Source organism: Taudactylus pleione, unplaced genomic scaffold (assembly GCF_031769625.1).
Source record: "Taudactylus pleione unplaced genomic scaffold, aTauple2 ptg000537l, whole genome shotgun sequence".
Taxonomy (NCBI): Eukaryota; Metazoa; Chordata; class Amphibia; order Anura; family Myobatrachidae; genus Taudactylus; species Taudactylus pleione.
The window spans coordinates 7,046,384-7,073,718 of NW_028284939.1; the positions used below are offsets into that span (position 1 = coordinate 7,046,384).

The 27,335-nt window shown below is 48.9% G+C and overlaps 1 protein-coding gene across 3 annotated transcripts in view; it reads right to left on the minus strand.

Moving 5' to 3' along the window:
• Positions 1-26,169, minus strand: part of HDIP1 (HDAC and MIER1 interacting protein 1) — a 37,690-nt gene extending 11,521 nt beyond the window's left edge. For 2 of the 3 annotated variants that reach the window (XM_088451080.1, XM_088451078.1), the window contains exon 1: positions 25,986-26,169. In XM_088451080.1, the coding sequence (XP_088307206.1) occupies positions 25,986-26,054 (69 nt within the window). In that variant the 5' untranslated portion in view covers positions 26,055-26,169. The remainder of the gene's footprint in view (positions 1-25,985) is intronic. The other variant, XM_088451079.1, reaches the window with a different exon arrangement.
• Positions 26,170-27,335: the final 1,166 nt, after the last annotated feature.

A 27,335-nucleotide genomic window follows, 5' to 3' on the forward strand; every position in this document is an offset into this window, starting at 1 on the left:
GCCGGGCGCATTTTGTCCTTTAAAAATTGGGCAAGGCGGGGCACCCCGCTAAAACAGCCTAGCAGGAACACTACACATCATATAGTATATACGCCTGAGCCGTAGTTCATCGCAACGTCGTCCCATCCACTGTTCTGAAAGACAGACAGAATGTTGCAATGAACGATGTAGTGCTGTTACACGCAGCATGTAACGAGACATTGCGCCGCTGTTCAGCAGATTGCGCTGTGTATACAACGCACTTGTTATATCGTTACTATCGCATTGTATGGATGTACCATTAGATTGGTACACTCATAGCATATTGCATTTATGTTTTACTTATCGAACTATCCCCCCCCCCCCCCCAGTTATTACCGGCACCTAAATTCCAAGGTCAGTCCCAGGCATTGACCTTTGCTATGCATGTTCCTGGAATGGTCCCCATTCATTAGCACTGGGCAAGCTCTTGCCCAATTATATAGCATACTTATTTAGTCGACACACAATGGCATGGCCTCCAGTTGATGACGCTCAGGCCGTTTACACTGCAACTTACGGCCACAAACACTACAGATTCTCCTCCGGAGCCCATTAGGGTGCGCAGATAATGTGCAATTTAACTGTGCCGCAATTCCGAGCAATGTGTACATATGGCAGAGGACTGAACACCCTGAGTATGCAATTAACACGCAAGTTACTGTAATACGCACCAGACAATAGTACACTATAACCCCGCTCAGTGTGCATGCGATGATGCAGTAAAATATACCATATTGCTCCACTACGTGATTAAATGCAGCATGACCACAAGGAAATTGGGACAGGGCAATACTAGAATATATGGACATCGATAACAAAAATGAAACTCACAAAAAAAAACACTGGCAAAAATTCGGGCACAAAGGCATTTTATGTTGAGCGGACCTTGAGCAAAGCCACTTAACCTACCAGTATGTTTTTCGGAGTGTGACAGGAAACCCATGCATACACAGAGAGAACGTACACATGAATTCCATACACTAAGATGAAATGCGTTGGGCGTGTACTTACCTACTGAAGCTCACCTATGGACATATAAGTATCATGTTATTTACGTTCTTGTACGTTTGAGATTTACTATTTTGCATCTACAACCTTTGGATTTTTATACGTAATTAATTAAACCTTTAGCCATACTTACCTGAGATTCTGCATGCACAGATTTGGTTAAAAAAAAAAAAAAAAAATGGATTTATTTGATTTAAATAGAATTTAAGATAAAAAACATAATAAAAATGTAAAACGTTTCCTTAAAAAAAAAAATAATAAAAATCCTATTTAAATCCCAAAAAACTGATTTAAATCAAATAAATCCACTTTTTTTTTTTTTTTTTAAATGAATCCAATTTTATGCAACCCTGCCTGGGACCTGCACTAGTTTCTAAAAATAAAAAAGGGTTCTTCTTTCCGGGATGCAATCGGGAAGCCGGCTGACGTGATCCCGATAGCCGGCTTCCCGACTGCTTTATCCCGGCGAGGGTTAAATTACAGGCGTCTAAATCTAGACGCCTGTCATTTTTCCGACGCCGGGAGACCGGCATCCCGATCGAAGGGATGCCGGCCACCGCGAGCGGACAGCCGCGCGGGGGGGAGGGTTAGGTTAGGGGCTCCCGGGGGGGACTTAGAGTTAGGCACCCCCCGGGAGGTTAGGTTAGGGGGAGGGAGGGTTAGGGTTAGGCACCCCCGGGGGGGAGGTTAGGGTTAGGCACCCCCCTGGGGAACTTAGGGTTAGGCAGCGGGGAAGGGGGGGGTTAGGGTTAGGCTAGGCACCCCCCCCCGGGGGACTTAGGGTTAGGCAGCGGGGATGGGGGGGGGGTTAGGGTTAGGCTAGGGGGAGGGAGGGTGAGGGTTAGGCACCCCCGGGGGGAGGTTAGGGTTAGGCACCCCCCCGGGGGACTTAGGGTTAGGCAGCGGGGAAGGGGGGGTTAGGGTTAGGCTAGGGGGAGGGAGGGTTAGGGTTAGGCACCCGCTGACGCGATCTCTTCATTTGTCTGTCTGACGCTGCCGGGATTCGAACTCCCGGCCATCCGGCCGGCTGTATTTCATACCGCTTCCCTTCTTTCCATAACCCTTGTTATATTGTGTTGATTAATTGAACTCTAAAATAACAGTTTTGCACTATGTACTATTTTTTTTCTCTCCCTATATATTGGATCCTAAAATATTTATGCAGCAATATGTATAAACCATGTCCTTGTCCTGCACTGTATTGTACTGTAAGTCACTGGTTTCTTCTAAACTTATTTGTATATGTACTGTGGAAGGCGCTGCAGAACACGGATGATGATAATTATTATTTGTATCATTTATGGCCGCTGGAGAGAAAACCTGGTCTGAAAACAAGACCTCAAAGATCAGCAACGTTTCCTTATCCAGCGCTAGCAGGCGCTTTTCTCCTTTTCAGCTCTTTTATGTTTTCCTATATGCAGCCACCTCTAATTTACTATTCTCAGGGAAGGGCTATATTGCCCTAAACACTTATCTATAGTAAGAATGGGATGTAGCCAGGATCCTGACCGTCAGAATGTCTACGGCCCCGTACCTAACCCACGCAGAACACACTTTGGGCCTCATTCAGACACACTCGCAAACGGCTGTCCGCTCGCAAGTGGGTCGATGGTGTGCACTGCGCATGCGCACGACGGAGGGAGCTCAGTCGTGCGCATGCGCCAGACGCGACGAGCGAAGGACTTTCCTTCGCTCGTTGTGTCTGATCAAAGGGGGCGTGCTGTCGATTTTGATTGACAGCACGCCCCCATTGGTGGGCGTGCCGGGGGCGTGCCTGCCAGACGGAGGCGTTTTCAAGGGAACGCCTACCGTCAGAAGCCGGCCCCACTGACATCACTAGTGATGTCAGTGGGAGTGATTTTGGCTCTGATAGAGCCAAAATCACTCCAGGGCTTGTGGTCGAAAACCCCGACCACAGGCTTCTGGTCGCACTGGCGATGGTGACCCACAGCTATACGAGCGTCCAGGAGGACGCTCCATTTTTATGGAGGACGGCCCTCATTCAGAGCGAGCGCTCTGCTCAGAGCGTCCGGCTCTGAATGAGGGCCTTTATTGGTTCCACTTTGCATGGTTCCAAACAGCATTTTCACTAAAGACATGTTTAATACATTGGGCCCTGTTACTACCCCTTTATTTATATATATTTATCAACAAACACTAAGACAAAACCTCCACATGAACAAACATCAGATACTAAACGGTTAAGTAAAAGTAAAATCTGCATGATAAACGCTTTCCCCAGGGCTGAGCTATTCCTCCGAGGATAATATTGCAAACTATTGCGCCTTCTGAGCTCAGACGTCCCCTCCCATAGGGTAAGGTGCAGGATGCAGACATTGTGCACTAAGTAGGTCACAGAAACACCTAATGTGGATATTTATCTGTGGCCCTCAATCTTTCTGTGGGAACCTCGATTTCCTTCAGCACCAGCAGAAAAGTTCTCCCCACACTTTTCCAAAAGTGCATATTAAATAAAAGCCTCAATTTAATAGCGGGGTCTAGCAAGTTGCAGTAAATCTACCAGCAGGGCAGACTTCTCATACAGCCACATTAAACTGTATAACTGGTGAGGGTGAAGTAAGAACTCGTGTACATATATACACGTGCTCCCGTCTGTAAGACTAAAGGTGCGTATCCACTGGGAAGCAATCAGGAAGCCGACTGCCTAAATACTGGCAGCCGGCTTCCCGACTGTCTTATCCCGGCATGGGTGAAATGCCGGGTGTCTAGATATAGGGGAGACCGGCGCCCGGCATCACGATCGTAGTGATGCTGGGCGCCGCGAGCGGACACAGCTGCGGGGGGGGGAGGGTTAGGTTTAGGGCTCCCCGGGGGGGGGGGGGACTTAGGGTTAGGCACCGCCCCGGGAGGGTTAGGGTTAGGCTAGGGGGAGGGAGGGTTAGGGTTAGGCACCCCTGGGGGGACTTAGGGTTAGGCACCCCCCCAGGGGACTTAGGTTTAGGCAGCGGGGAAGGGGGTGGTTAGGGTTAGGCACTTGGGGGGGAAGTTAGGGTTAGGCACCCCTAAGGAGGGTTAGGGTTAGGGGGGTTAGGTTAGGTTAGTAGATACTTACCTAGCCACGATCGGGATTTCCAGCGCTGTCGGGCTTCCGCTGCTTCGCACTCTGCTCCTGTCGAGCTGCCGCTGACGGGAATCGAACCGCCGGTCATGCGGCTGGCGATATATCATACCCATTCCTATCCACTATCAGATAGTGGAACGACAGCACGATTACAACATTATAATAGTACAGTCGTTCCTCTTCCCCTGCAGTGCCTACACTGAACGATATGTCGCTGAGTGTAGGTACCCTCCCTCATCCCGGAACATGGTCAATCTGTCATTATCGGCAGATTGACCGGCATGTACAGGCGATGATTGATGATGGAAACGACCAGCGCTCGGAGCGCGCATCGCTGGTCGTTTCCGACATTTTTCATGCATGATTTGTGCACGATTGATGAGCGATTAAACAATAATGATATCGTTATCGTTTAATCGCTCATTTTAATCGGCAAGTGGATACCCGCCTTTAGACCCAAAGCCGGATCACAAACACAATCATCAAACCAAACACATTACAGGGGATATCAGCTGAAATGTCACTGTGCAGCCATTGTGCAATAGGCCTCCACTAGCTACATGCTGTAGCTGAAATCAGCAATTCTGTCCTAGTATGTCCAGAGATGCATATGGCAGACTGTGATGTGCTATTTTCAGCCAGGTACACACTAAATAATTATTGGGCCGTTTTGCCAATAATCTGGTAATCTCCCTAATTTATTGTATAGTGCAGAGGTTTCCAAATGCGTTCTTCAAAGCTCCCCAACAGTGCAGGTTTTAGAGATATCCATGGTTGAGCACGTGATTAAATCAAATTGACTGCGTTACTAATTGAGTCACCTGTGCTCGAAAACCTGAACTGTTGGGAGCCTTGAGGACTGCGTTTGGGAACCTCTGTTATAGTGTCTATGAACGATCGTTTCAAACGCATTTCTTTCGCGCAGCCGATCTGTTGGTTAAGACCGAAAATCTCGGTCTCAATTTCACGATATTCTCAGTAATCTGCATTCTCAGTAATCTGCCATATTACCTGTCACTGTGTCATCTTCCTTGTGGGTGGGCTTGTGCAATATCATTGTGGTGGAAAATCGCTAGCTTCTAAAAGGGCTCGATTCAATTCACTGCGCTGTTTGGTCCGACTAAAGGATTTCCTCTGCCACCCCCCCCTCCCCCCGAGGGTGTGAGGAGAAATCCGACAAAAGTGCTGACCGTGCGGCTGTTTGCCTGCTTTGCGCGGCCGGCACTTTAGTCGCAGAATGCCGGTTCTCGCCACTAAAACACCCATGTTAAGTTGTGAGAACCAGCATTCTCCGACTTAGTGCCGGATTAAATTAGGGGCGAAAAGTGCCGTTTGGAGATAAGTTTCCGCAGATTCGGACTTTCCGACCTGTTTCCAAAGTGTCTCCATATTCAATTCCAGGACGGTTTCGCCTAAGCGGATACTCAATGCATTGCAATAGGCGGAAACATATCTCCTATGAATAGCAGGCGAAAAAAAAAGTGCAAAATCGTTATTTTGGGGTGCAAACGTGGGGACATAACTTAGGACCCTTGGGACAGCCCCCAATGGACAAATCGACCAAAAAAAAAAAAAAAATACCTCAGAACACCCCTCCCCAAAAAAACACATGTCATTTTTGGGGCGAAAAAGTAAAGTGTGGGGAAACTATAAAAACTAGCGAAATAGGGTGCTGTAAGGAGGGGCCAAGTGTTTTTAGGATTGCAGGTGCATGTATGGGGTGGTTTTTCTCATTTTTTTTTTTTAAAAGTTCACTTTAGAAACAAAAAAAATATGCTAGCACCATTTTCAAGTTCCCCAAACTCGACAGGACTATTTATTTTTACCAAAAAAATACTGTTTTCTACCATTTTTCAGTAATTTTACAAATAAGCAGATATAAAGCTTTTAACACAAATTAATGACACCAAGTACACATCTGTACTGATTTCCAGTGTCAGTGAATTTATTTTGGGGTACAGACTGATTCCCCCCAATCAATTCAGTACTTTCTGCCTGTTCCGCATTCGCCGCTTTCCGTTTTCGCCCGTTTTGGAATTGAATTAGGCGAAATGCGGGGACGCGCACGGAAGGATTCCACCTCTGAAACAGGCGAAGGAGGCGGAAAGTCGGACAGGTAAAACGTTTCTGACTTATCGCCTCTAATTGGATACGGGCCTTAAATGCCAACTGTCGGACCAACCAGCGCGGTGCTTAATTGTTCCGGGAGCTCCATCACGCTGAAATTAAATCCAGCCCAATTAATTGCACAGATGTTGGGGCTTTCAATATGCCAAAAAAAAATAGCCCCGTTTGTCATCTCAATCAAAAAAATTAAATAAAAAAAAAAATCGGGCAGTGCGTAACCTTGAGTCAGGAAAACGGACAAACATGGAATACTTTAATAAGTCAATATTGCGAAATGAAAACCCAAGCAACTGAGTGGCACCTTTAATACCTAGCTACAGTACAAAGGGCTGCAGGCCGGCAAGCCTGTCATAATAAAAATATAGTAACAGTTATTCCATTCTTTCATGTTTAAAGCAAACGCTTAGTTTAACTTGACAAACCAGAAAGGGCGGCCATGGGACTTGGCCGCAGAGATAAGAAACGTGGTAACTGGGTCAGGGGACAGGCTCACCGAGCTACCGTTTTCTAGGAAAGGTTGTTTCAGAGACATTATCAGTTACACAGACCTACAGGGGAAGTGCTGGAGAACAGAGAGGAAATACGGTGCTCAACTGACTGCAACATACAGCCCAAGGCCTCGCTGAGAGTGCAAAGGTTATACACCCCCCCTTCCCCCGAGTCTCTGTGTGTCACATTATGGTACTCTCACTGGTCGCACTAAGGCCCTCATTCAGAGCCACTTGCTAGCGGCAGTACGCTCGTTCCGAGCGATGTTCGCACATCTGCGCATGCGTACGGTTTTTAGTACGCATGCGCGAACCAGTCAGTGCGGCCGAAAATCGTTGGTACGCAATATAGCGAGGGCCTGCTATTTTGAGTGACAGAATGAGGCGTATGTGGGTGGTAACAGGGGAAGGTGCTTGAAAACGGGGAGTGGAGATCCGAACGCAGGCGTGCTTAAAGGTCAAAACGGGCGTTTTAAGGGAGTGCATAATTAATACAGCAGCGTCATTGACCACGTCACTTGTTTTTTTTAACTCAGAACTGCTCGCAAAATAGCGGTTGAAAACACCAACCACAAGAATAGCGAGCAGTTCATACGCTGTACTCGATTAATCTAATAAATAGCGGACATGACGTATGGTGCGTGCGGCCAGGGGGCGTTTTTATCAAATAAACGAGCGTATGTTTTGCTCGCTCGTTCAGACTTAGAGGTGGGAACAGACTGCAATTTGCGAACGGATCATTTGAATAGCCACCCCTTGTTTTTGAACGAACGACCACAAATAGCGAACGGCTCTGAATCAGGCCCTAAATTCCCCAATTCTATTATTGTAGATGGCTCACCCCAAACACCTGACACATGATGTAAAGAAATTTTTTTTTTATACAAACGCTGAAGATTATTTTTCATTTTCATTATGATGTGGTAAAATATGCAAAAAAAAAGACAAGCTTAAAAATAAATGGAGAGGATTTCTGCATGATCACACAGAAAGCCCAGCACTACAAAGTACAATAGGCTGAACACTCTAAAGCCAAAACAATAAAGTTAGCTAAAATGTACGTGGAGAGTGATGGGGGGGCGAACACAGCCCAGCTTTACATGAAAGCAAAGGTTTCCATATCTGCCTGTGTTGACAGAGAAATACTTTTTACAAAGATATAGCGGAAACTCAGGGTAGGACCACGGGTCATCGTGGCCATACACCGCGAGATATGTCACAGTGTATGGCCACGATATCTGCGTTCTTCCCCTGGTGAGGAAACATTTCCCCATTCTTCCCCTGTAACGGAACAGGGGAAATGTCGGGCATACAATGCCAGGTGAGCCCGACCAATGACCGGATCAGTCGGGTATCTTGCCCAACCGTCCAATCATTGTCGATCTGTCGCAGCCGTATGGCATGCAACTATCAACCCGATCTGCTGAAGATAGTGTTTACAATAGGTTGTTTTAACGGGGCAAAATGCACCCTGCCCAATTCTAAAGGGGCAAAATGCGCTCTGCCCAATTCTAAAGGGGCAAAATGCGCCCTGCCCAATTCTAAAGGGGCAAAATGCAAGGTGCCGAATTCTAAAGGGGCAAAATGCGCCCTGCTAAAACAGCCTGCCCTGTGCCTTCCCCACTCCAGGGTCGCAGTGTACTGCGGGTGGGAAAAGTTGCAGTAACCGATCTCCCCTGGGGGAATGAAGCCGTGCGGCATCTTTTTTCCACCTCAGTAAGTGCTGGGCACTCCACCAAAAGTGACAAATTTGGGGTCACAAGGACACACCCTCCCCAGTCAGCCAGTGCCCCCTTTTCAGTAACTCCTTACCTGCACCCTCAGTGCCCTGCTCTGCCCGCGGTCTAGCAGGAACACTACTGATAATTGCATAACGTATGCCGGCTAAAGCGGTGGCTTTTGCTGGCTGCCAATGTTCAACCCCGCCATTTAAGATTAAGAGCAAAACAATGTGAGGACCGGTTTAAATTTCAGGGTCAAACCCTCAAAGAGGCAGCAGCTCGCAAAAGCCGCCGCTTAGTAAATTTACCTCTAGGGTAATTCAACTCCTAACATTGGTGCAGTGATCGCGTCCTGCCAGCCTCTCAAGTTTTCCCTCACACCCATAGAAATGCGAGGGGGAAACTTGCAATGTTGGCAGTACCGTAAAGGCCCTAAGTGCGCAGCATTGCGGCAATGCCCAGCGGCACACCGCGCCGAACTGAATTCCCCACAAAGACGGTTTCTACATTTTCTAAGGGGCTTGGAAATATGAAGACCAGTGTCACATGCGTGGCGTTACAATGATATACTATAGATACATACACAGGGGCTGCACAATGTACTCTATACATCGATTCAGATATGGACGCAGTAGCAAAGCCGCTGCATTCTTTATACGCAGCAAAAGCCGCAGGAGGCGTCTTCGGTAACAAGACGCTCACTATCGAATTTACGTTCATCTCTGAATTAGGCCCTGTGTGTGATGTCACTGTAAACAGCATATGATGCTATCGCAGGACATGGCAAGATACAGATATGTGACGGATCAGGGAAAGCCACGACCATCTTTGTTTGTGCTCAGTCTACACAGACATATACTAGCGTATAGTCCTCCATGTAAGAAAAACCTCAGCAAGGCATAGGTTTGTGGTCTGAGACCCTTTAATCTGGAAACTCGTGACGATCACAATGGAAGTACCATCAGTGTCAGGCACAGATCGCAGAGCTAGGAGGAGGGGTTTATTCAGTGCATTGCTTTGGGTAAATGCTGGCTGCTTTGTAGCCCACCTATAGTGGCCAATTTTATATTTCCACTGCTATTTAAAATTCAACTAGGACACACCCATGGTGCTAGTGTTCATTCTAGCACCCTGTACCTGTCACAACCCCTGCAGTTCCTCTTTCCTGCCTGGGGCGTCGCTCTCGGCCCTGGTGCTTCTAGCACTCGGGTCTGCATCTCAGCAGTATGTTGCGTCAGCTGAGTGTGCTAGAAGCACCAGAGCAGAGAGCGACACCCCAGGCAGGAAAGAGGAACTGCACAGGTTATGACAGGAGCAAGGTGCTAGAATGAACACTAGGTGCAAGATGGTTTTCACAAAGTGCAAATTTGCCCCCACAAATAAAAAATTAACTATGATTATAAATCATCACTACAGCCTTTGGATTCACACTAAAATTATCCATCGGAACCCCCCATTAAGATCATACGGGACAAATCAGATATGTCATGCCCCTTCATGCCCTTTTTCCGGACGTGCGTCTTATGTCCCTATTTGAAAAATGTAGAGGGGGGGGGGGGGGGGCTGGTCGCAATCTTGTTTCTGGCCCATGGCACCAAAAGGCTCTGCACCAAGGGTATATACCAGTGATTTTCAACCTTTTTCAACTCGAGGCACACTAGGCAAGATTTTAAAATTGCCAAGGCACACCATCCAGCGATGCGGCGTGCGCGACCTATGCAAAAACATACACATTTCCTCTCACATAAAAAAAACACGCATTGGCCTTCACAGGAATAAAACACACATACAATGGCCCCAAAGATATAACACACACATACATTGGCCCCCACATAAAAAAACATAACATAGGCCCCCACAGAAAAATAAAACATAGGCCCCCACAGAAAAAAATTAACATAGACCCCCACAAAAAAAAAAAAAACATAGGCCCCCACAGAAAAAAATAACATGGGCAACCACAGAAAAAAAAAAACAACAAGGACCCCCACAGAAAAACAAAAAAACAACAACACATTGCTCTCCACAAAATCAAATCATACTGGCTACCACATCAAAAATAAATGTACATTTTTTTTAGACTTACCTGTCTGTCATCGGCTGCAGGTTCCCACGGTGCAGAGCTGTCGGCAGTGGCTGGCTGGTCGCGGGCGGCTAGGAGAAAAGGGCTTCCTGGCCGCTGGAGGGAGAGATGTACTGGCTGGCCACGGGCGGGTGGGAGAGAAGGGGTGGCTGATCGCGGGCGGGTAGTACTGGTTGGCCGCAGGCAGGAGTTAGTGAAGGGGTGGCTAACCGCTGGCGAAGGTGGGAATACTGCCTGGTCGCAGGCGGGAAAGAGAGAAGGACTGGCTGGCCGCGAGCGGGAGGAAAGGACTGGCTGAGACTCTGTTGGGGCGGGCAGGCAGGCCAGGCAGGCAACGCGGCATGCGTGACCTGTGATGTCACGCTGCCGCGTTCAGGCAGGTCACGGCCCGGGCGTGCCCCTGAGCCTCCCAGAGGAGCTCAGTGGCAGCGCTGCCCGGGCCGCAGCTCTTTAATGTGACCGGCGGCTCTAGCGCTGCGGCACACCTCACAACCGCCCGCGGCACACTACTGTGCCGCGGCACAGCGGTTGAAAACCTCTGGTATATACTGTCACTGATGGTTTGTATTGACACACAAGGTTTATTTCCACTGTGGGAGGAGCTCCAATAGGAATCTGAGGACATTAAAGATGTAGGAGGAATGCTATAAGGTGATTGATTGCCACTGGGAAGGTCTTGCCCCAGGATGGGGTGGGGGGTAACGTTACATTGGGAACATAAAGATACAGTAGAATGGGTGGGTTGTGCTAAGTGTGTATATATATATATATTTATTTTTTATATCTTTTTAAAAAGATGTTCTTGACAAACCAAAAAGAAAAAAATAATTTTGATATAAAATAAATTGTCAGTTGTGGTTGAGGACTTTGCTGTCCTATCGGATTGCTAACGGCACAGCCGATAACTGCAGTTGTTGTATAAAGACATTATATACACTGAGCTCAGGCAGGGACTGCGTAGGATCACACTGTATAACATCCTACTGTATAATGAACCTTGTATAGTGCGAGTACATAATGCAACTATTGTGCTTTACCTGCAGTGCAGCACGTTATTACAGAGAGAGGATTGATCTCTAACAAATGCATGCTTTCTACTTGAACACTTAATGCACCAAATATAGTACAAGAAATATATATATTTTTATTTATTTTTTTTGTTAGTTGATATGCTTTAGAGTAATAAAACAGCATATGGATTACTTGTACAAATACTAATTGTACATATTTATTTTTCAGCTGGGTAATACAGAGCCATTGACGTAATGTCACATACTGTTTAGAAATGCTCTTTAAAAGTGGCCCAGCAGCAGAGGCAGCCGATTGGTGGACTGAAACTACATTCTGCTTTTCAATTTACTAGGCACTATGGAAATCAATGAGACATTATAACTGTATCTTAATGCAATGTAAAGGCTTCAGGGATCAAATATATAAAAGGTGTCAAAGTTTTAAGGGGGGCATCCACTATACGATTTTAGCAGGCGATTGAATGATAACGACGTCGTTATCGTTCAATTGTTTAAAAATCTGTTTATAAAGGTGCCCACACACATAGCGACATTTTAAACGATTTGGCCGATTTCGACGAATCGGGTAAAAAAAAAAAAAAAAGTACAAATCGTGAGTTTATACTCACGAGCACGATGTCGATGCGCGTCCCCGCTCGTCGTATATCGCATCTTCTGATCTGCCGTGCTGTAGGGCAGATTAGCCTATCTGGGATACAATGCATTGGCGGCAAGATAGATCTTTAGTCAGATTGGACATTTTTAACTCCAAATTGTGAGCACGACGGCAAGGGAGCTCCCGTGAAAGTTCATGAGGAAATTGGCCATAAAATCGTATTGTGAGGACATCGGTATGTGTGTGGGCACCTTAAATCGTGCAGTGTTTGTTCGTTAAAGATCAACGATGCGCGCTCCCGCTGGTCGTTTGATCGTCTCGAACATGGAGGTCAATTTCACCTGATCTATTAAAGATAGTTTGCAAATCGTTCAGACTGAAAGATAAAATTTCAAGGGAAAAAATTGGACAGGGAGTAGATCGTCTAGTGGATGTGCCCCTTTAGAATTTATTATGTAGAGCTCTTGAATAAAAACAATGGTGAAGGTCGCCAACGTTTACCGCAGAAACACACCTGCGGCAGTACCAGCTAGCAGCCTTTAGGTGGTGCTATTCTAGGTTACGGATAACTGCCGGCACCAGAGCCTCTCCGTAGACCAGACATAGCCATGGTGAGGACTACAAGCTGGCTGGTGATCAATGTGTCATTTACGAGCACCATGGAAAACCTAAAACACATTCCATTGGGATTACAGGCTGACTATTTTGGCAAATTAACTGTAGCAATCATTTAATGTTGGATTATTACGATACTTTGTTATTGGCAAGCCATGAGGAAATAAAAGCACACAAAATCTGCTCGTGTGTGACCGCACCAATAAGGCTGGTACTGGGCAAACTAAATATCAATGTGCTTATATATAGCGTTCCCTCGAGGCTGTTTTAGCGGGGCTCCGTGTCCTGCCCGATTTCAAAAGAGGAAGAATGTTCCCAGGCCCCTTGGCTGCTAAAACAACATGCCAGGCGTATTCCGCGGTTGGGAAAAATAGCGGTGCAGCGATTACCGCCAGTGAACAGATGCCGTGTGCATGAGGGGAGAGTTTGGGGGCGGTCCGGCATGTCTAAGTGCCGGGCACACCCCCAAGATGAAAAGGAGGCACGTCTTTAATACACACTCCCTTTTCTTGTGGCCACGACCCCTTTTCGGACATGCCCCCCAGCCTACAGAGAACACTATATATACACAAAAGGAGACACTACCGGATCTGGTGTGAAGGTGCCAATCTTCACCGCAGAGTGCCAGATCGCCCAGAAGTCACCTCGCAAATTTGCGGCCAAACAAAGAAAGATCCAGCCATTTGGCACAGCAACCCATGAGCACAATGTCATTGCCAAATACATGGTCTAGATTAGGGCATGTGATTGGATCCACGACCCTTCCCAATTAGATGAGGATTTTGGAGCGAGGGGTAATTTGGTGCCATTCAAAGATTTACAGCCAATTTGGCGCTGTGTGTCTGGCGCGAAGCAGGAGTGCAGGATGCCCGATTTCACAGTACACAAAGCATCGTTTATGGTGGAGACAGAGGGGCCATGCCATGTGACGGAATGGGACATTTGGATACAGTTAAAATTAAGTCCCATTACATGAATAAGGTTGAATAATGACTCTAGAACTTTCTTTTAACATAAATTCTTTTAAAGCTTAAGGTGCACACAAACGGAACCATATATTGTTACCATACGAACAATAACAATATCGATCAACGATATATATCGTTCCGTGTGTAAGCAATGAACAACCAACGATGCACGCTCCCACTGGACGATAACAATATCGTCCATCAGACATGCATGCAGGCCGATAGCGTGCATTTTCCATAGGGGTTTGCGATCGTTGGTCATTCATCGTTGGAGATATCTTTGGCGAGAGGATGAACAATATCGTTCATCCAGCACACCAAGAATTTCAAGAGAGATCGTTAAGCGTTATCGTTCGCTGAACAAATCGTCCTGTGTGGACCCAGCATTAAAGTTGATTCTGGTAAAATAAACGTTAAAAAAAAACAAAAAAAAAGTTAGTAATTGTTGCAAAAAAAAAAAAATTACTTGTGATGGAACGGGACAAAAAAAACAAAATCATTCAGAGGTAACATAACATTAAACTTCTGTGAAATTAGACCAGGCTGGGCTCTGATTTTTCCTGTGCAGGGTAAGCAGGCCCAATAGTTTTCTAGGAATGGGATTGAAATGCCGGCTGTTTAGCCACCGGTTCAAATCCCGACAGCGCATGCACGACATGAGGAGATCCCGATTGGCGTAGGTAAGTATACTAACCCCCGCCGCCCCCACCCCCCCCAACCCTCCCTTAGAGGTGCCTAACCCTAACCTCCCCTATGCGTGCCTAAACCTAACCTCGCCCCGGTGGTGCCTGAAGCCTCCCTCCCAGGTGTGCCTAACCCTAATCCCCCCCCCAAAACCTAACGCTAACCCCGCTAGACTCCCTAATACTAACCCTCACACCCCCCCCCCCCCTTCCCGCGGCTAAGGGCGCCCCGGACATACCTTCGTTCGGACTGGCGTCTTCGGTGTCGGGATTAACATAGGCGTCAATATTTCGACACCGATGTTACATCCCTTGCCGGGATTCAGCTGAGACCTACATCCCATTTTATAATATATTAATCTAATATTTGTGAATTTGTTCTTTGCACACAAAAAAAACAAGAGATATGGTAAGAACTTACCTTTGTTATCTCTGTTTCTACGAAGTCCATAGGGTCCACAGGGTTGACCTTGGGGTATAGGTTGGGAACCAAATCCGGGCACCACGCAGTTAAAGCTTTTAGCTCCCAGGATGCACTTGGGTCCACTCTCCCTATAACCCCACCCCCAGCCAGAGGCACCTCAGTTTGTAAGTAGCCAAAGGCCGGAGGAGGAGAAAAAAAAGAGAGAAAACTGGAACACTCGATAACCATACTCACAGAAATGGGAGACGGAAAACCGGTGACCAGTCACACAGCCCATTTGAAGCCAGGTGCGTCAGGGCGGGCGCCCTGTGGACCCTATGGACTTCGTAGAAACAGAGATAACAAAGGTAAGTTCTTACCATATCTCTTGTTTTCTACTTCAGGGTCCATAGGGGGTCCACAGGGTTGACCTTGGGGATGTCCCAAAGCAGTTCAACCAAGGGAGGGGACGCTCCTGTGCTGAGAGGAGAATCCGCCGCCAAAAAGGAAGCATCCTGAGAGGCAAAGGAAAACAATGCCTAGAACCTTAAAAAGGTGTAGACAGAAGACCAGGTGGCCACCTAGCAAGGCAAACCAGCCAAGGTGCCACCGCGAGCCACCCACGAGGGTTACATGGCCCGAGAAAAAAAAAACAAGCAGCAACAACAGAAAGGCCTACCCATGGGTAGGCCCCTGAAGAAGACATACGAGGCCGTCCAGCCAACATATGGCCATAGGCCGGCCATCCTTTCCTGTTAAAACCAGAAATCTCAGACCACCAATAAGGAGTCCGATTTCCGTCAGGAACTTGAATGGATCACATAAATCCACAGAGGCCGGACCACAGTCAATGAGGCCACACCAGCCGAGAGGACTGGGGACTGAATGGCCGCACCATAAGTTCCAGAATAATATGGAACCTGAAAATCACTAAGAAGAAACACAGGGTGAGAGCAACTCACACCCTAACAAGATGCCCTCCAGAAGAGGGAGCCACATGAGAACGCTCCCAATTCCGACACTCACCTGGTTGATATAAACTCCCTGATAGAAAGAGAGAAAGCCAAAGCAATAGACCATGTAATGGCTATTACAACCAGCGGTTCCATTAACTTTCCCCGGAGTTAACGAAGAACCACAACTAACTCCCAAGGAGACCCTAGGGAGGACAAATGGAGGCATAATCCAGAGAACACTCCAAAGGATGAACTGGATATCAGAGCGGAGCAATTCCATAACCTAATCATACTGACAGTGTAGAGATCTGCACTGTCAGGAAGGCCAGGCCGAGGGAGAAACCCAAGCCAGCCGGAAGGAATGCCAGAAAATCTGGAAATCCTGGACACCAGAGGATCGTATTGATAGGTATAATACCATAAGAATTATGGCTGCCACAGATTGTGGTAGGTCCCAGCAAAAGCTGATCCATGTGCTCCAATCATTCCAACGATGACAAAGCCATGGAAGCCGTAAGACCACTATAGGGACGTAGTCAAAGACAAACGACCCAGGTCCAAGGCAAACCCCAGGACCCTGAGACAACAGGTCTGGGTAGCGAAGCATCAGGAATGGAGTATCGATGGAGAGACTCCGAAAAACCAAGTACCCCTGACATCTGGGGCAATCAGGAGCCACCAGCAGGAAAGCATCTCTGTCTCTATTGAAACACTTCCCTCGAGGAAGAATGGAGACTGGAGAACACAGGTACGCAAATTGGAAGAACCCCTTCACCGACAAAGAGTCACTGAAGGTTGCTTCAGAATCCCCAGAGTTGGACTGTAACACCATAGTGTGATAGAGTCAGAAGGCCATGAGTGTCACCTCAGGAGGGCCCCCCCCCCCTGCTCACCAGGAGATGAAACCTCTCTTGGGGAAGAGACTAGTCCCCGGGATGCACGTCGTAACGGCTGAGGACTCCCGCTTCCCAATGGAGAGCACCCGAAATGAACACTGTCGAGATGGTCGGGAGGAGACCCTCAGACAATTCCCGAATGTATGACATACCTGACATTGCCACCCAACGAACAGTATTGCTAAAAAGGAAGCCACTGTTCTGACCCTGTCGGACTGAACTTTTTCAGGTTCACCTGGAAACAAGGGCTATGCCAGAGTGAAGCCCAAGACAGGCTAAAGTTCCAACAAGTTAATTGACAGGGTGGAATCGACAGACATCCAATTGCACTGAAATGGATGCGAACCAGACACTGTCCTTAGCAAAGAATACCCTGGACGAGATGGCCATAGTCACCCGAAAAGGGACCGACTTGCCTCCGGGGAGAGCATCATCGTTTGAACAGTGATCCGACAGAAAAAACTCGTTCCATCTGTAGATAAGCCAATTATGGAAAGGCCTGGAATGGAACTGAGCCCATTCCACCCTTCCAAAGGCAGACACTGAATAGTGGACCATGCATCCCAGAGTGTAAAGACATATGGCGACTGCGCAGACATCCATGTACTCCTAATGGAAGAGTGGAGATGCCGTCTTAAGCCAGAAGAATTCTCAGATTTTGAGAATCCAGCAGGGCTCCTAGGTGAAGAATACCCAGAGAGGGATGCAGGGAGGACTTTTTTTTTTTTTTTTTTTTTTTTCCCTTTGATTAAACGTCTGCACCCTGAAGAACCCACAGTCAACCAGACCCGGCTGTAAAGTACCCCGGTGATCCTGCTAAGAGCAGGAGGCCATCCAGATACAGGAGCATTGGGATATACTGAACAGAAGAACTGTCAGAAAATCCCAAATGCTGGTAAACCCCTGTGGGACTGAGATCAGTCCCAACAGGCAGAGCCCGAAAAATCGTAAGTGCTGTGATACAGCAAACCTCAGTCCATGCTGAGGTAAGGTCTCTGTAAGTACCCGTAGGCACGCGTCCTGTATATCCAGTGATACCATAAAGTCCCCGGGTTCCAAACATAGTATGATGGAGCATAGGGATTGCTTCCTGAACCCAGGTAGCTTTAGGAACTGGTTCGGGGAATTGAGACAGAGAATAGGCCAAAGAGGACCATTCAGCCACCGCACCAGAAAGAAAGCAGAACAACCAGTCCCTCGCTGAGAAAGTGGGGATGGCCCAATTAGCTCCGCTTACCGCAACCACTGTATAGCTTTCTGGATTTGTAAGGCCCTGTTCCGAATAAGGGCCTGCGTACCATCACATGGAAATAGGCCGCCTGAGCAAAGAGAGGGCGTACCCTCCTACCCACGTAGCCGCGGCAACTAGACACTAGTACCGGGCAAACTGAGAAATCGCCATCTCCCAGTGGTAGGCCTGTCTCGTCAGGCTGACGATATATCCGTTGGTTCAGAAGCAGGATCGGCTGGCAGTCCAGGCCTGCTCGGAACTGGATATGTCAGCCCTTGTAAAGGCCGACAGTCTATGAAAAAACAGACCTTTAGGCTGACCCAGAGGACAAAAAGACTTAATAGTCTGAGGCCCCGTAGTGAGCATAGCTGACGGCGGGAAATTTGTACTGCCACTGTCAAGGTCAGATATACCCTATAGATGGTATCTGCACCTCTGCATTCCCAGAGCGCAGCCATAGGGTATTACGGAGGATACCGTCGCAGCCGGAACTCTGAAAGTTTGGAGCTGGTATCCAATATAGGCATGTCCACCTATGACAACTGCATATATTACGTGAGCGACCAAATACACTTGAACCCCAGACGTGTTGGAGGGGAAAAACATTACAAATACATCAGCTCAGTATGCAATAGTATTACCCATCCTACCATGGCTATAGCATGGTTGGTTAACAACCCCTGAAAGCGAGTATACTGATTTCAGGCAGAGTTACCACCTACGGATCAGAAGAATCCGACCACGCAGGAATGGGATGCGTAGTAACGTCTGTAATCCGACGAGTAACACGCCCATCCACCCCAGGAGGGGCTCATGATGACCCTCAGGGAATTTGGGACAGGAGACCAAACACTGTTGTAATACCTCATATCTGGCAACAGCCAGAGTCCCGCCCTGCGATCCACCCGCTAGTCAGCAACAGGGACCCAGAATGCACGTAATACTGAGGGTGTATGATACAGGTGCAGGTCAACATTCACTCTAACCAGAATGGACCTGCTACCAGCCCGAAAGCAGGGATAATAATACTTGAGATAGGCTTCCCCCCCGTGTAAGAGGGAAAGAGCCCAAAACAGTATCCAGTTCACGGTAGAGCCAAGTGGGAAGTAACCACAGGGCGTCAACCACGCCAATTTGCGTTTCATAGAAAAACGACTTCCACCCAGGGTGGCTGTTGTGGTAATCCCTGCAAGGGGCATGACAGACTATTGTGGCACCAGGGGGAATTCATATACTCGAAAAAACCCCTGTAGGGAGCGGTAGTCTGTGTCACAGGGGAAGAGTGCAAGAAACTGCGAGATACCCTGAGATGAAAAGGGCAGTATGGTGAAGTAACCCCAAGTGAGGTACAACAATGGGGCCCGCCCGGCGATCCGCAATTAAGAGGATCCCGAGAAAACAAACAGCCCAAGGGGGTCGTGAAAGGGACCGGCACCCGATGACGCCACATACAGAACCCTTTAAGAGTTAAATCCTCCGCACTAACACCTGCAGCACATGGCTTGCAGGATAGTAAAAATGGGTGCAGTATAACGCTCTATCTCCTGGTCAGACATATCTGACCAAGCCTTGTGATCAAGCAGCGCTATACTGGTCCTGACTGAAACTAAAAATTAGCTGCAGGGACCCATTTTCAGCGTATGCAACACACAGTTCCACTCAAAATATGGCAACGTGCAGCACGCAACAGTATGTGACAAACCTCACAAATATTAACAAGTATATAAATGTGAGGTCTCAGAACCACCCCAAGTACAGCTGTATTAGGGCAGATAAGGAAAGGGATAGATATACACTGACAGGTGAGAGAATAAAGTACAGTCAGCACTAGCATAAGTCACATACAATGCTGATATATACATATATACATAAACATGTCATATAATATACTGCACTATTACACTGCATGCAACTTACCCAGATTCAGTGTCTGGGAAGGCTACAGCGCTGTGTACACTGACCTAATGGTGAGGTACGCAGGGGGACTGGACTCACTGCCATCTCCAGAGATTTCTGCTGCACCACAGAGAAAATGGCCGCTGGAGACCTCAGAAGAAGCGTGGCCCGCGGAGGAAGCAGCTCAGCGACGCCAGACTATGGATACTGAAAGGCGCGCTGAGCTGAGGGGAGGAGCCGCTGTAACAGGGAAGGCTGTCTCCCCTGGCCGGCTATTAACCCCCGGGACGCCGGCTCCCTGCACCGAACACTAAGTCCCTGGTGGTCTAGTGGACACACGGGGTATGGGGGGCCCGCCGCCACTGCCGGCGCCTCCGGTCTGTCCCCAGAGACCGGAGGCACAGGACTGCATTTCAAATGCGCGGATCACCGCAAGCGGTGACCCGCGCCTTACCTGCTCCCCGTGAATCCGGCAGCAGTCCTGGGCGCCCGCAGAGTCCGGCTAGTACAGACTCTGGGGTCCCGCTGAGATCCCCAGATCTGTACTGGCGTCTCAGCGCCAGCAGGGTGACGGAGCGGCAGCTTAGACGTCCTATGGACAGTCTGACGCTGCCGCTCTGAAGAATCCAAAGGAAAAATAAAAAACTCTGTCCTTTAGAAAAAAATAAAGCTTAGGGGCTGCTAATCAGCTCCCCACTGCACTAAACGGTGACCCGACTCCGGCCGGGCACAACTTAAACTGAGGTGCCTCTGGCTGGGGGTGGGGTTATAGGGAGAGTGGACCCAAGTGCATCCTGGGAGCTAAAAGCTTTAACTGCGTGGTGCCCGGATTTGGTTCCCAACCTATACCCCAAGGTCAACCCTGTGGACCCCCTATGGACCCTGAAGTAGAAATAAAAAATAAATTGTTTTGGTGACGGATTGGGACATGTGCATTTTAAACTTCCTCTTGAAATACTGCTATTCACGTGCATTTGATTCCAATAGTAGCTAGCTTCAGGAATAGCATTTACAGAATTACTAGTGTCACAGATCTCTTCACCAGTATAGGAAACACTGATGTTTTTTAGACCAAAGTTACCTTGAAAAAGTATTGTTTGTCAGTTTGGTTTCATTTTTGTGAAATGGCCCAGAAACGAAACCTACAAAATACATATAGTTTTAGATTCAGCAAGGTTTGTAATATATTGCTTAAAGGGTACCATAGAGGCAGGTTTCCAACCTGAACAAAGACTATTGCCAACCACACAGAAAATGCAGCTAACAATGGCCCTGATTCAGACCCACTCGCGAGCGGCTGTCCGGGAGGGAGCTCCGTCGTGCGCGAGACGCGACGAGCGAAGGACTTTCCTTCGCTCGTAGTGTCTGATCAAAGGGGGTGTGCTGTCGATGTTGATGTTTGGTGGGCGTGCCTGCCAGACGGAGGCGTTCCCAAGGGAACGCCTACAGTCAAAAGCCGGCCCCACTGACATCACTAGTGATGTCAGTGGGAGTGATTTTGGCTCTGATAGAGCCAAAATCACTCCTGGCCTTGCGGTTGAGAAACTCAACCGCAGGCTTCTGCTCGCACTGGCGATGGTCGCGATGGTCAAGACCATCATCCTGCACGCTCGTATAGGCTGTGGGTGGTGACCCACAGCTATACGAGCGTCCAGGAGGACGCTCCATAATTATGGAGGTGGGCCCTGATTCAGAGCGAGCGCTCTGGTCAGAGCGTCCGGCTCTGAATCAGGCCCAATGAGCATTGTGCTCTGAATTGAATGTAATGTGTATTGGGGAAAAAAAATGTACCCTTAGCCTACTCTGTACTGCACATAGTGTTATGCGAGTATCTGCACTTGGAATGCAGGACCGAGGATTATGAACAAATACAGATCTTGGAAAACAAACTTAGCGGACGGAAAAATTCCACAGAGGTTTGGAGAGGAAAAAAATAAAAATGTAGCAACGTCTTGCAAAGGTGCCAGGAATAAGGCGAGAGGCGCAGCCCCGAGTCAAAACAACATTCAAACTCTGTCTTCTACATCGTTTGGGCCACAATAGCCATAGGATCATTATAACGCAGTAAACACACAATGTTATTGACGTGACCTGGTAGCTAGGACACAGATGTAGCTTTGCATACAGAGGGGTACGCGGTGAACAGGACACAATACAGCACGCAGGGGACAAAACGACTTAATGACTAATCCCACCCAACGCTAAAAAGGCATTTTAGGTAAATTACAAAACTACAATAAAATACAGAGTTTTACTTACTATCAGCGTTGGGTGGATGCTGCAGTTGGCGCTTTCTCGCGACATCCGACAGTATGGGCGGGCAGCACCAAACAAGACTATTTAGTACATCTTTGCATTTTATTTTAGATCACATCATTCCACCCAAAACCATTTTATTTTAGCTTTAGGCAGATTTAGCCTTTAAGTCGGAAATAAACACCAGATGCCATTTTGCTGAACCACATACCATCGGACAAGGCTACGGGCATCTGGGCACTCTCACGTCCAGTATAGGACGCACGCCTGCACTTCTGCGGTCCCATTGCCTGGATATCTGACGTGCACCAGGTAAAATTACTACGTGTGTCGTAAACAGCAGTGCCTGACCTATCTGCCGTTATTGACCCAGCGGCTCGTTTTTCGGATTCTAAACCTCTGCCTTCTATGCCGACCTTGCCCCAGTCGTTTTGTGATTTGCTCCCCTGTTCCTTATCCAGCAGTTGCCAAGCAGAGCTCAACTGGGAGCCGGATACTATGGGGGTCTTGCTGAGAGATAGTTCATCACGACAATTGGGCAGATCTATGCGCAAGTCACGCTCCTATCTTACCTAAACGTTAGTGCGTGGCGGTTCTCTGAGGCCTAATAGTGTGGTCGCGAGATACTATTGCTAATTATCTGCCCACATTTTCCAACAGCCAAGATAATAATCTAATCAGCTGTGGTTATATTATTATCCGGACACTGACGTTATTTCAGTGAGTGGAAGGGGAGGAACAAACGCCTATAATGGGACAGCTCACAAAATCACAGAATAAAAGGTGTGTCAATACAGAACATGTCTGTACGCACACGTTGTAGTAGCATCACACTATATATATATATATATATATATATATATATATATATAGTGATCTAACCTGCGGTAGTAAGTAAAAATGGCAATACACATAGTAATATCACATGAGGATTAGCAGAACAGCCTCTGCAACAGGAGCAGACACTAAACTACCAGTCCTCAGTACCTGCACATCCCAAAATAAATTATAAAACCCATCATGCATTGTAACCCATTCAGCAACGATACAGCATACACGCTGAATACCTGCTTGTGACGGGTGAGATCACAATGCACATTATTTATCTTATTCAGGTCAATGAAAGCCATGGGGTGTGCAGGACTCTGCATGTAACCCCTCTACTACTACTACTACTAACCCCTTCACTCAAATGACACCCCAAGCAGCAACTAGACCCTCCCCCCCCAGCTGACTATACAAATACAAGCCCCAAGCATTAACCCTATCATCTCCATACTGACATTGACATAATGCACAACTCTGCAGTGTGAAACAGCCTAAATCAACAAAGCGCTTACTAGGCTCTCTATGTACTATTATCTGCCCCCAGTCTATTTGCTGAGTGACACCACACATAAGCCTCCAGCAATGTGCTCCATCCAGCTCTGTACTGCAACGGTCAGCACAAAGTAACTCACCACTTTATCTATGCACTGTAACATAGCCATGTACCCCGTTCTCCATGAACTGGGCACACCAGCGCAGCCCCCACATGGCCATGTACCCCGTTCTCCATGTACTGGGCACACCACCGCAGCCCCCACATGGCCATGTACCCCGTTCTCCATGTACTGGGCACACCAGCGCAGCTCCCACATGGCCATGTACCCCGTTCTCCATGTACTGGGCACACCAGCGCAGCCCCCACATGGCCATGTACCCCGTTCTCCATGTACTGGGCACACCAGCGCAGCCCCCACATGGCCATGTACCCCGCTCTCCATGTACTGGGCACACCAGCGCAGCCCCCACATGGCCATGTACCCCATTCTCCATGTACTGGGCACACCAGCGCAGCTCCCACATGGCCATGTACCCCGTTCTCCATGTACTGGGCACACCAGCGCAGCCCCCACATGGCCATGTAGCCCGTTCTCCATGTACTGGGCACACCAGCGCAGCCCCCACATGGCCATGTACCCCGTTCTCCATGTACTGGGCACACCAGCGCAGCCCCCACATGGCCATGTACTGGGCACACCAGCGCAGCCCCCACATGGCCATGTACCCCGTTCTCCATGTACTGGGCACACCAGCGCAGCCCCCACATGGCCATGTACTGGGCACACCAGCGCAGCCCCCGCATGGCCATGTACCCCGTTCTCCATGTACTGGGCACACCAGCGCAGCCCCCACATGGCCATGTACCCCGTTCTCCATGTACTGGGCACACCAGCGCAGCCCCCACATGGCCATGTACCCCGTTCTCCATGTACTGGGCACACCAGCGCAGCCCCCACATGGCCATGTACCCCGTTCTCCATGTACTGGGCACACCAGCGCAGCCCCCACATGGCCATGTAGCCCGTTCTCCATGTACTGGGCACACCAGCGCAGCCCCCACATGGCCATGTACCCCGTTCTCCATGTACTGGGCACACCAGCGCAGCCCCCACATGGCCATGTACTGGGCACACCAGCGCAGCCCCCACATGGCCATGTACCCCGTTCTCCATGTACTGGGCACACCAGCGCAGCCCCCACATGGCCATGTACTGGGCACACCAGCGCAGCCCCCGCATGGCCATGTACCCCGTTCTCCATGTACTGGGCACACCAGCGCAGCCCCCACATGGCCATGTACCCCGTTCTCCATGTACTGGGCACACCAGCGCAGCCCCCACATGGCCATGTACTGGGCACACCAGCGCAGCCCCCACATGGCCATGTACCCCGTTCTCCATGTACTGGGCACACCAGCGCAGCCCCCACATGGCCATGTACTGGGCACACCAGCGCAGCCCCCGCATGGCCATGTACCCCGTTCTCCATGTACTGGGCACACCAGCGCAGCCCCCACATGGCCATGTACCCCGTTCTCCATGTACTGGGCACACCAGCGCAGCCCCCACATGGCCATGTACCCCGTTCTCCATGTACTGGGCACACCAGCGCAGCCCCCACATGGCCATGTACTGGGCACACCAGCGCAGCCCCCACATGGCCATGTACCCCGTTCTCCATGTACTGGGCACACCAGCGCAGCCCCCACATGGCCATGTACTGGGCACACCAGCGCAGCCCCCGCATGGCCATGTACCCCGTTCTCCATGTACTGGGCACACCAGCGCAGCCCCCACATGGCCATGTACCCCGTTCTCCATGTACTGGGCACACCAGCGCAGCCCCCACATGGCCATGTACCCCGTTCTCCATGTACTGGGCACACCAGCGCAGCCCCCACATGGCCATGTAGCCCGTTCTCCATGTACATTATGTATCTATACTGTATATAGATACATAGCAGCATACAGTACACACCACCCTGTTTGCTCCACAGCTATAGGTGACACACATTGTACACTGTATATACATAACAGCAGCAGCATACAGTACATAGCACCCTGCTGGCTGCACAGCTATAGGTGACACACATTGTACACTGTATATACATAACAGCAGCATACAGTACATAGCACCCTGCTGGCTCCACAGCTATAGGTGACACACATTGTACACTGTATATACATAACAGCAGCATACAGTACATAGCACCCTGCTGGCTGCACAGCTATAGGTGACACACATTGTACACTGTATATACATAACAGCAGCAGCATACAGTACATAGCACCCTGCTGGCTGCACAGCTATAGGTGACACACATTGTACACTGTATATACATAACAGCAGCATACAGTACATAGCACCCTGCTGGCTCCACAGCTATAGGTGACACACATTGTACACTGTATATAGATACATAATAGCAGCAGCAGCATACAGTACATACTGCACAGCAATAGGTGACACATTGTATATACATAATATGACATGTATGCATACATAGACCTGCAGACAAGTGACAACAAGCTGTGCGGTGACAGGCGGGTATGGGGGGTGCCAGGCGACGGGGAGCCCAGGCGGCTGTGGGTCCTCTCACCTGTTGGTCGCACTGCGGACAGGACTTGGTGGCCATTTTTACTTTCTTGGCTCTGGCGGCCAGGGACATGCTCGCCCCCGGGGCCCCGGCTCTCTCTCTCTTTCTCTCTCTCCCGCTCCACCGCCTGTCGGCTCGGCCGGCGGCGCGCAGCAAAACGGAGACGCGGCGCGTCCCCGTGTGCACACGCCCACCGCCAGCGGGGCCAACGCGCGTCACTGCCGCTGCCGAGGGCGAGCGCGGCCTCCTTCCAGCCAATCACAGCGTCTTCATAGGGGGGGCGTGTCTACATGGTAACAATAATACACGCATTATAATAATAACTACACTACACAGTACATGAGGGAAATGTAGTAACACCTTTAGGAGAACGGCTGCATAATGGTGCATACACACGGTCAGATATTGCTGCCCATCCATCCACTAGGCGATTAAACCTAGCGATTGAGCGATAACGACGGTCGTTATCGCTCCGTCGCTTGGTAATCACCCGCAAATCGGGCAGTAAAATGTTAAAAACGGCTAGCGATGCGCGCACCCGCTGATCGTTTTTAACATCAATCATTGCACGTCTGAACCAGGGGCAGAACTATGGGAGACAATGGAGGAGCCTGCCGCCGGGCTCCAGCTCTGAAGGGGCACCTCCATTGTCCACAACATATTCACCCCACTTAGGGCTGTAACTATGTACCCAGAGTGTACCCCTTCCCGGCACCTGAGAAGCCACCATACACTAGTGGAGAGTTCCATGTCAGACCATCAAATGCTGCCTTCATCTATCTATAGCCTGTCTGCATGTGAATTGTTACATTACAGTGTCAGCGGCTGTGACGGGGGGGCACCAAATTCTAACTTGCCTCCGGGCGTCTGGGATGAATTTACGCCACTGGTCTGAACGTTCAGTGTATGCACTTCACCCCGCGGGAGACGACGGCGTCGTAATCGTGCCGTTGTCCCCGCATCTAGTAGTGGATGGGCAGTTTATGTCAGATGACCGAGTGAACGATTTGCAAACGATTGAGCGATTTGCAAACGATTTTTGAACGATTTAAAGATTTCAGCCTGTATTAAAATGAATGAAATCGACCAAATCTGACTGCAAACACATCAGATGTCAGATATCGTTATCTGACAAACGGGAACGCACATCGATCATCGTTGCCCACATGTCAGATTTTTCTTTCAGATATGAACGATTTTCAAAATTATCGTTCAGATCTGTATAAAAATCTGACCGTGTGTATGCACCATTACACTGAGTAGCATCATGTCAGTGTCATCAGCTCGTTGCAGTTCATGTGATGCATAATAATACAGGAAATACATATAAGTGCCCGGGAGCTACCCTCAGAC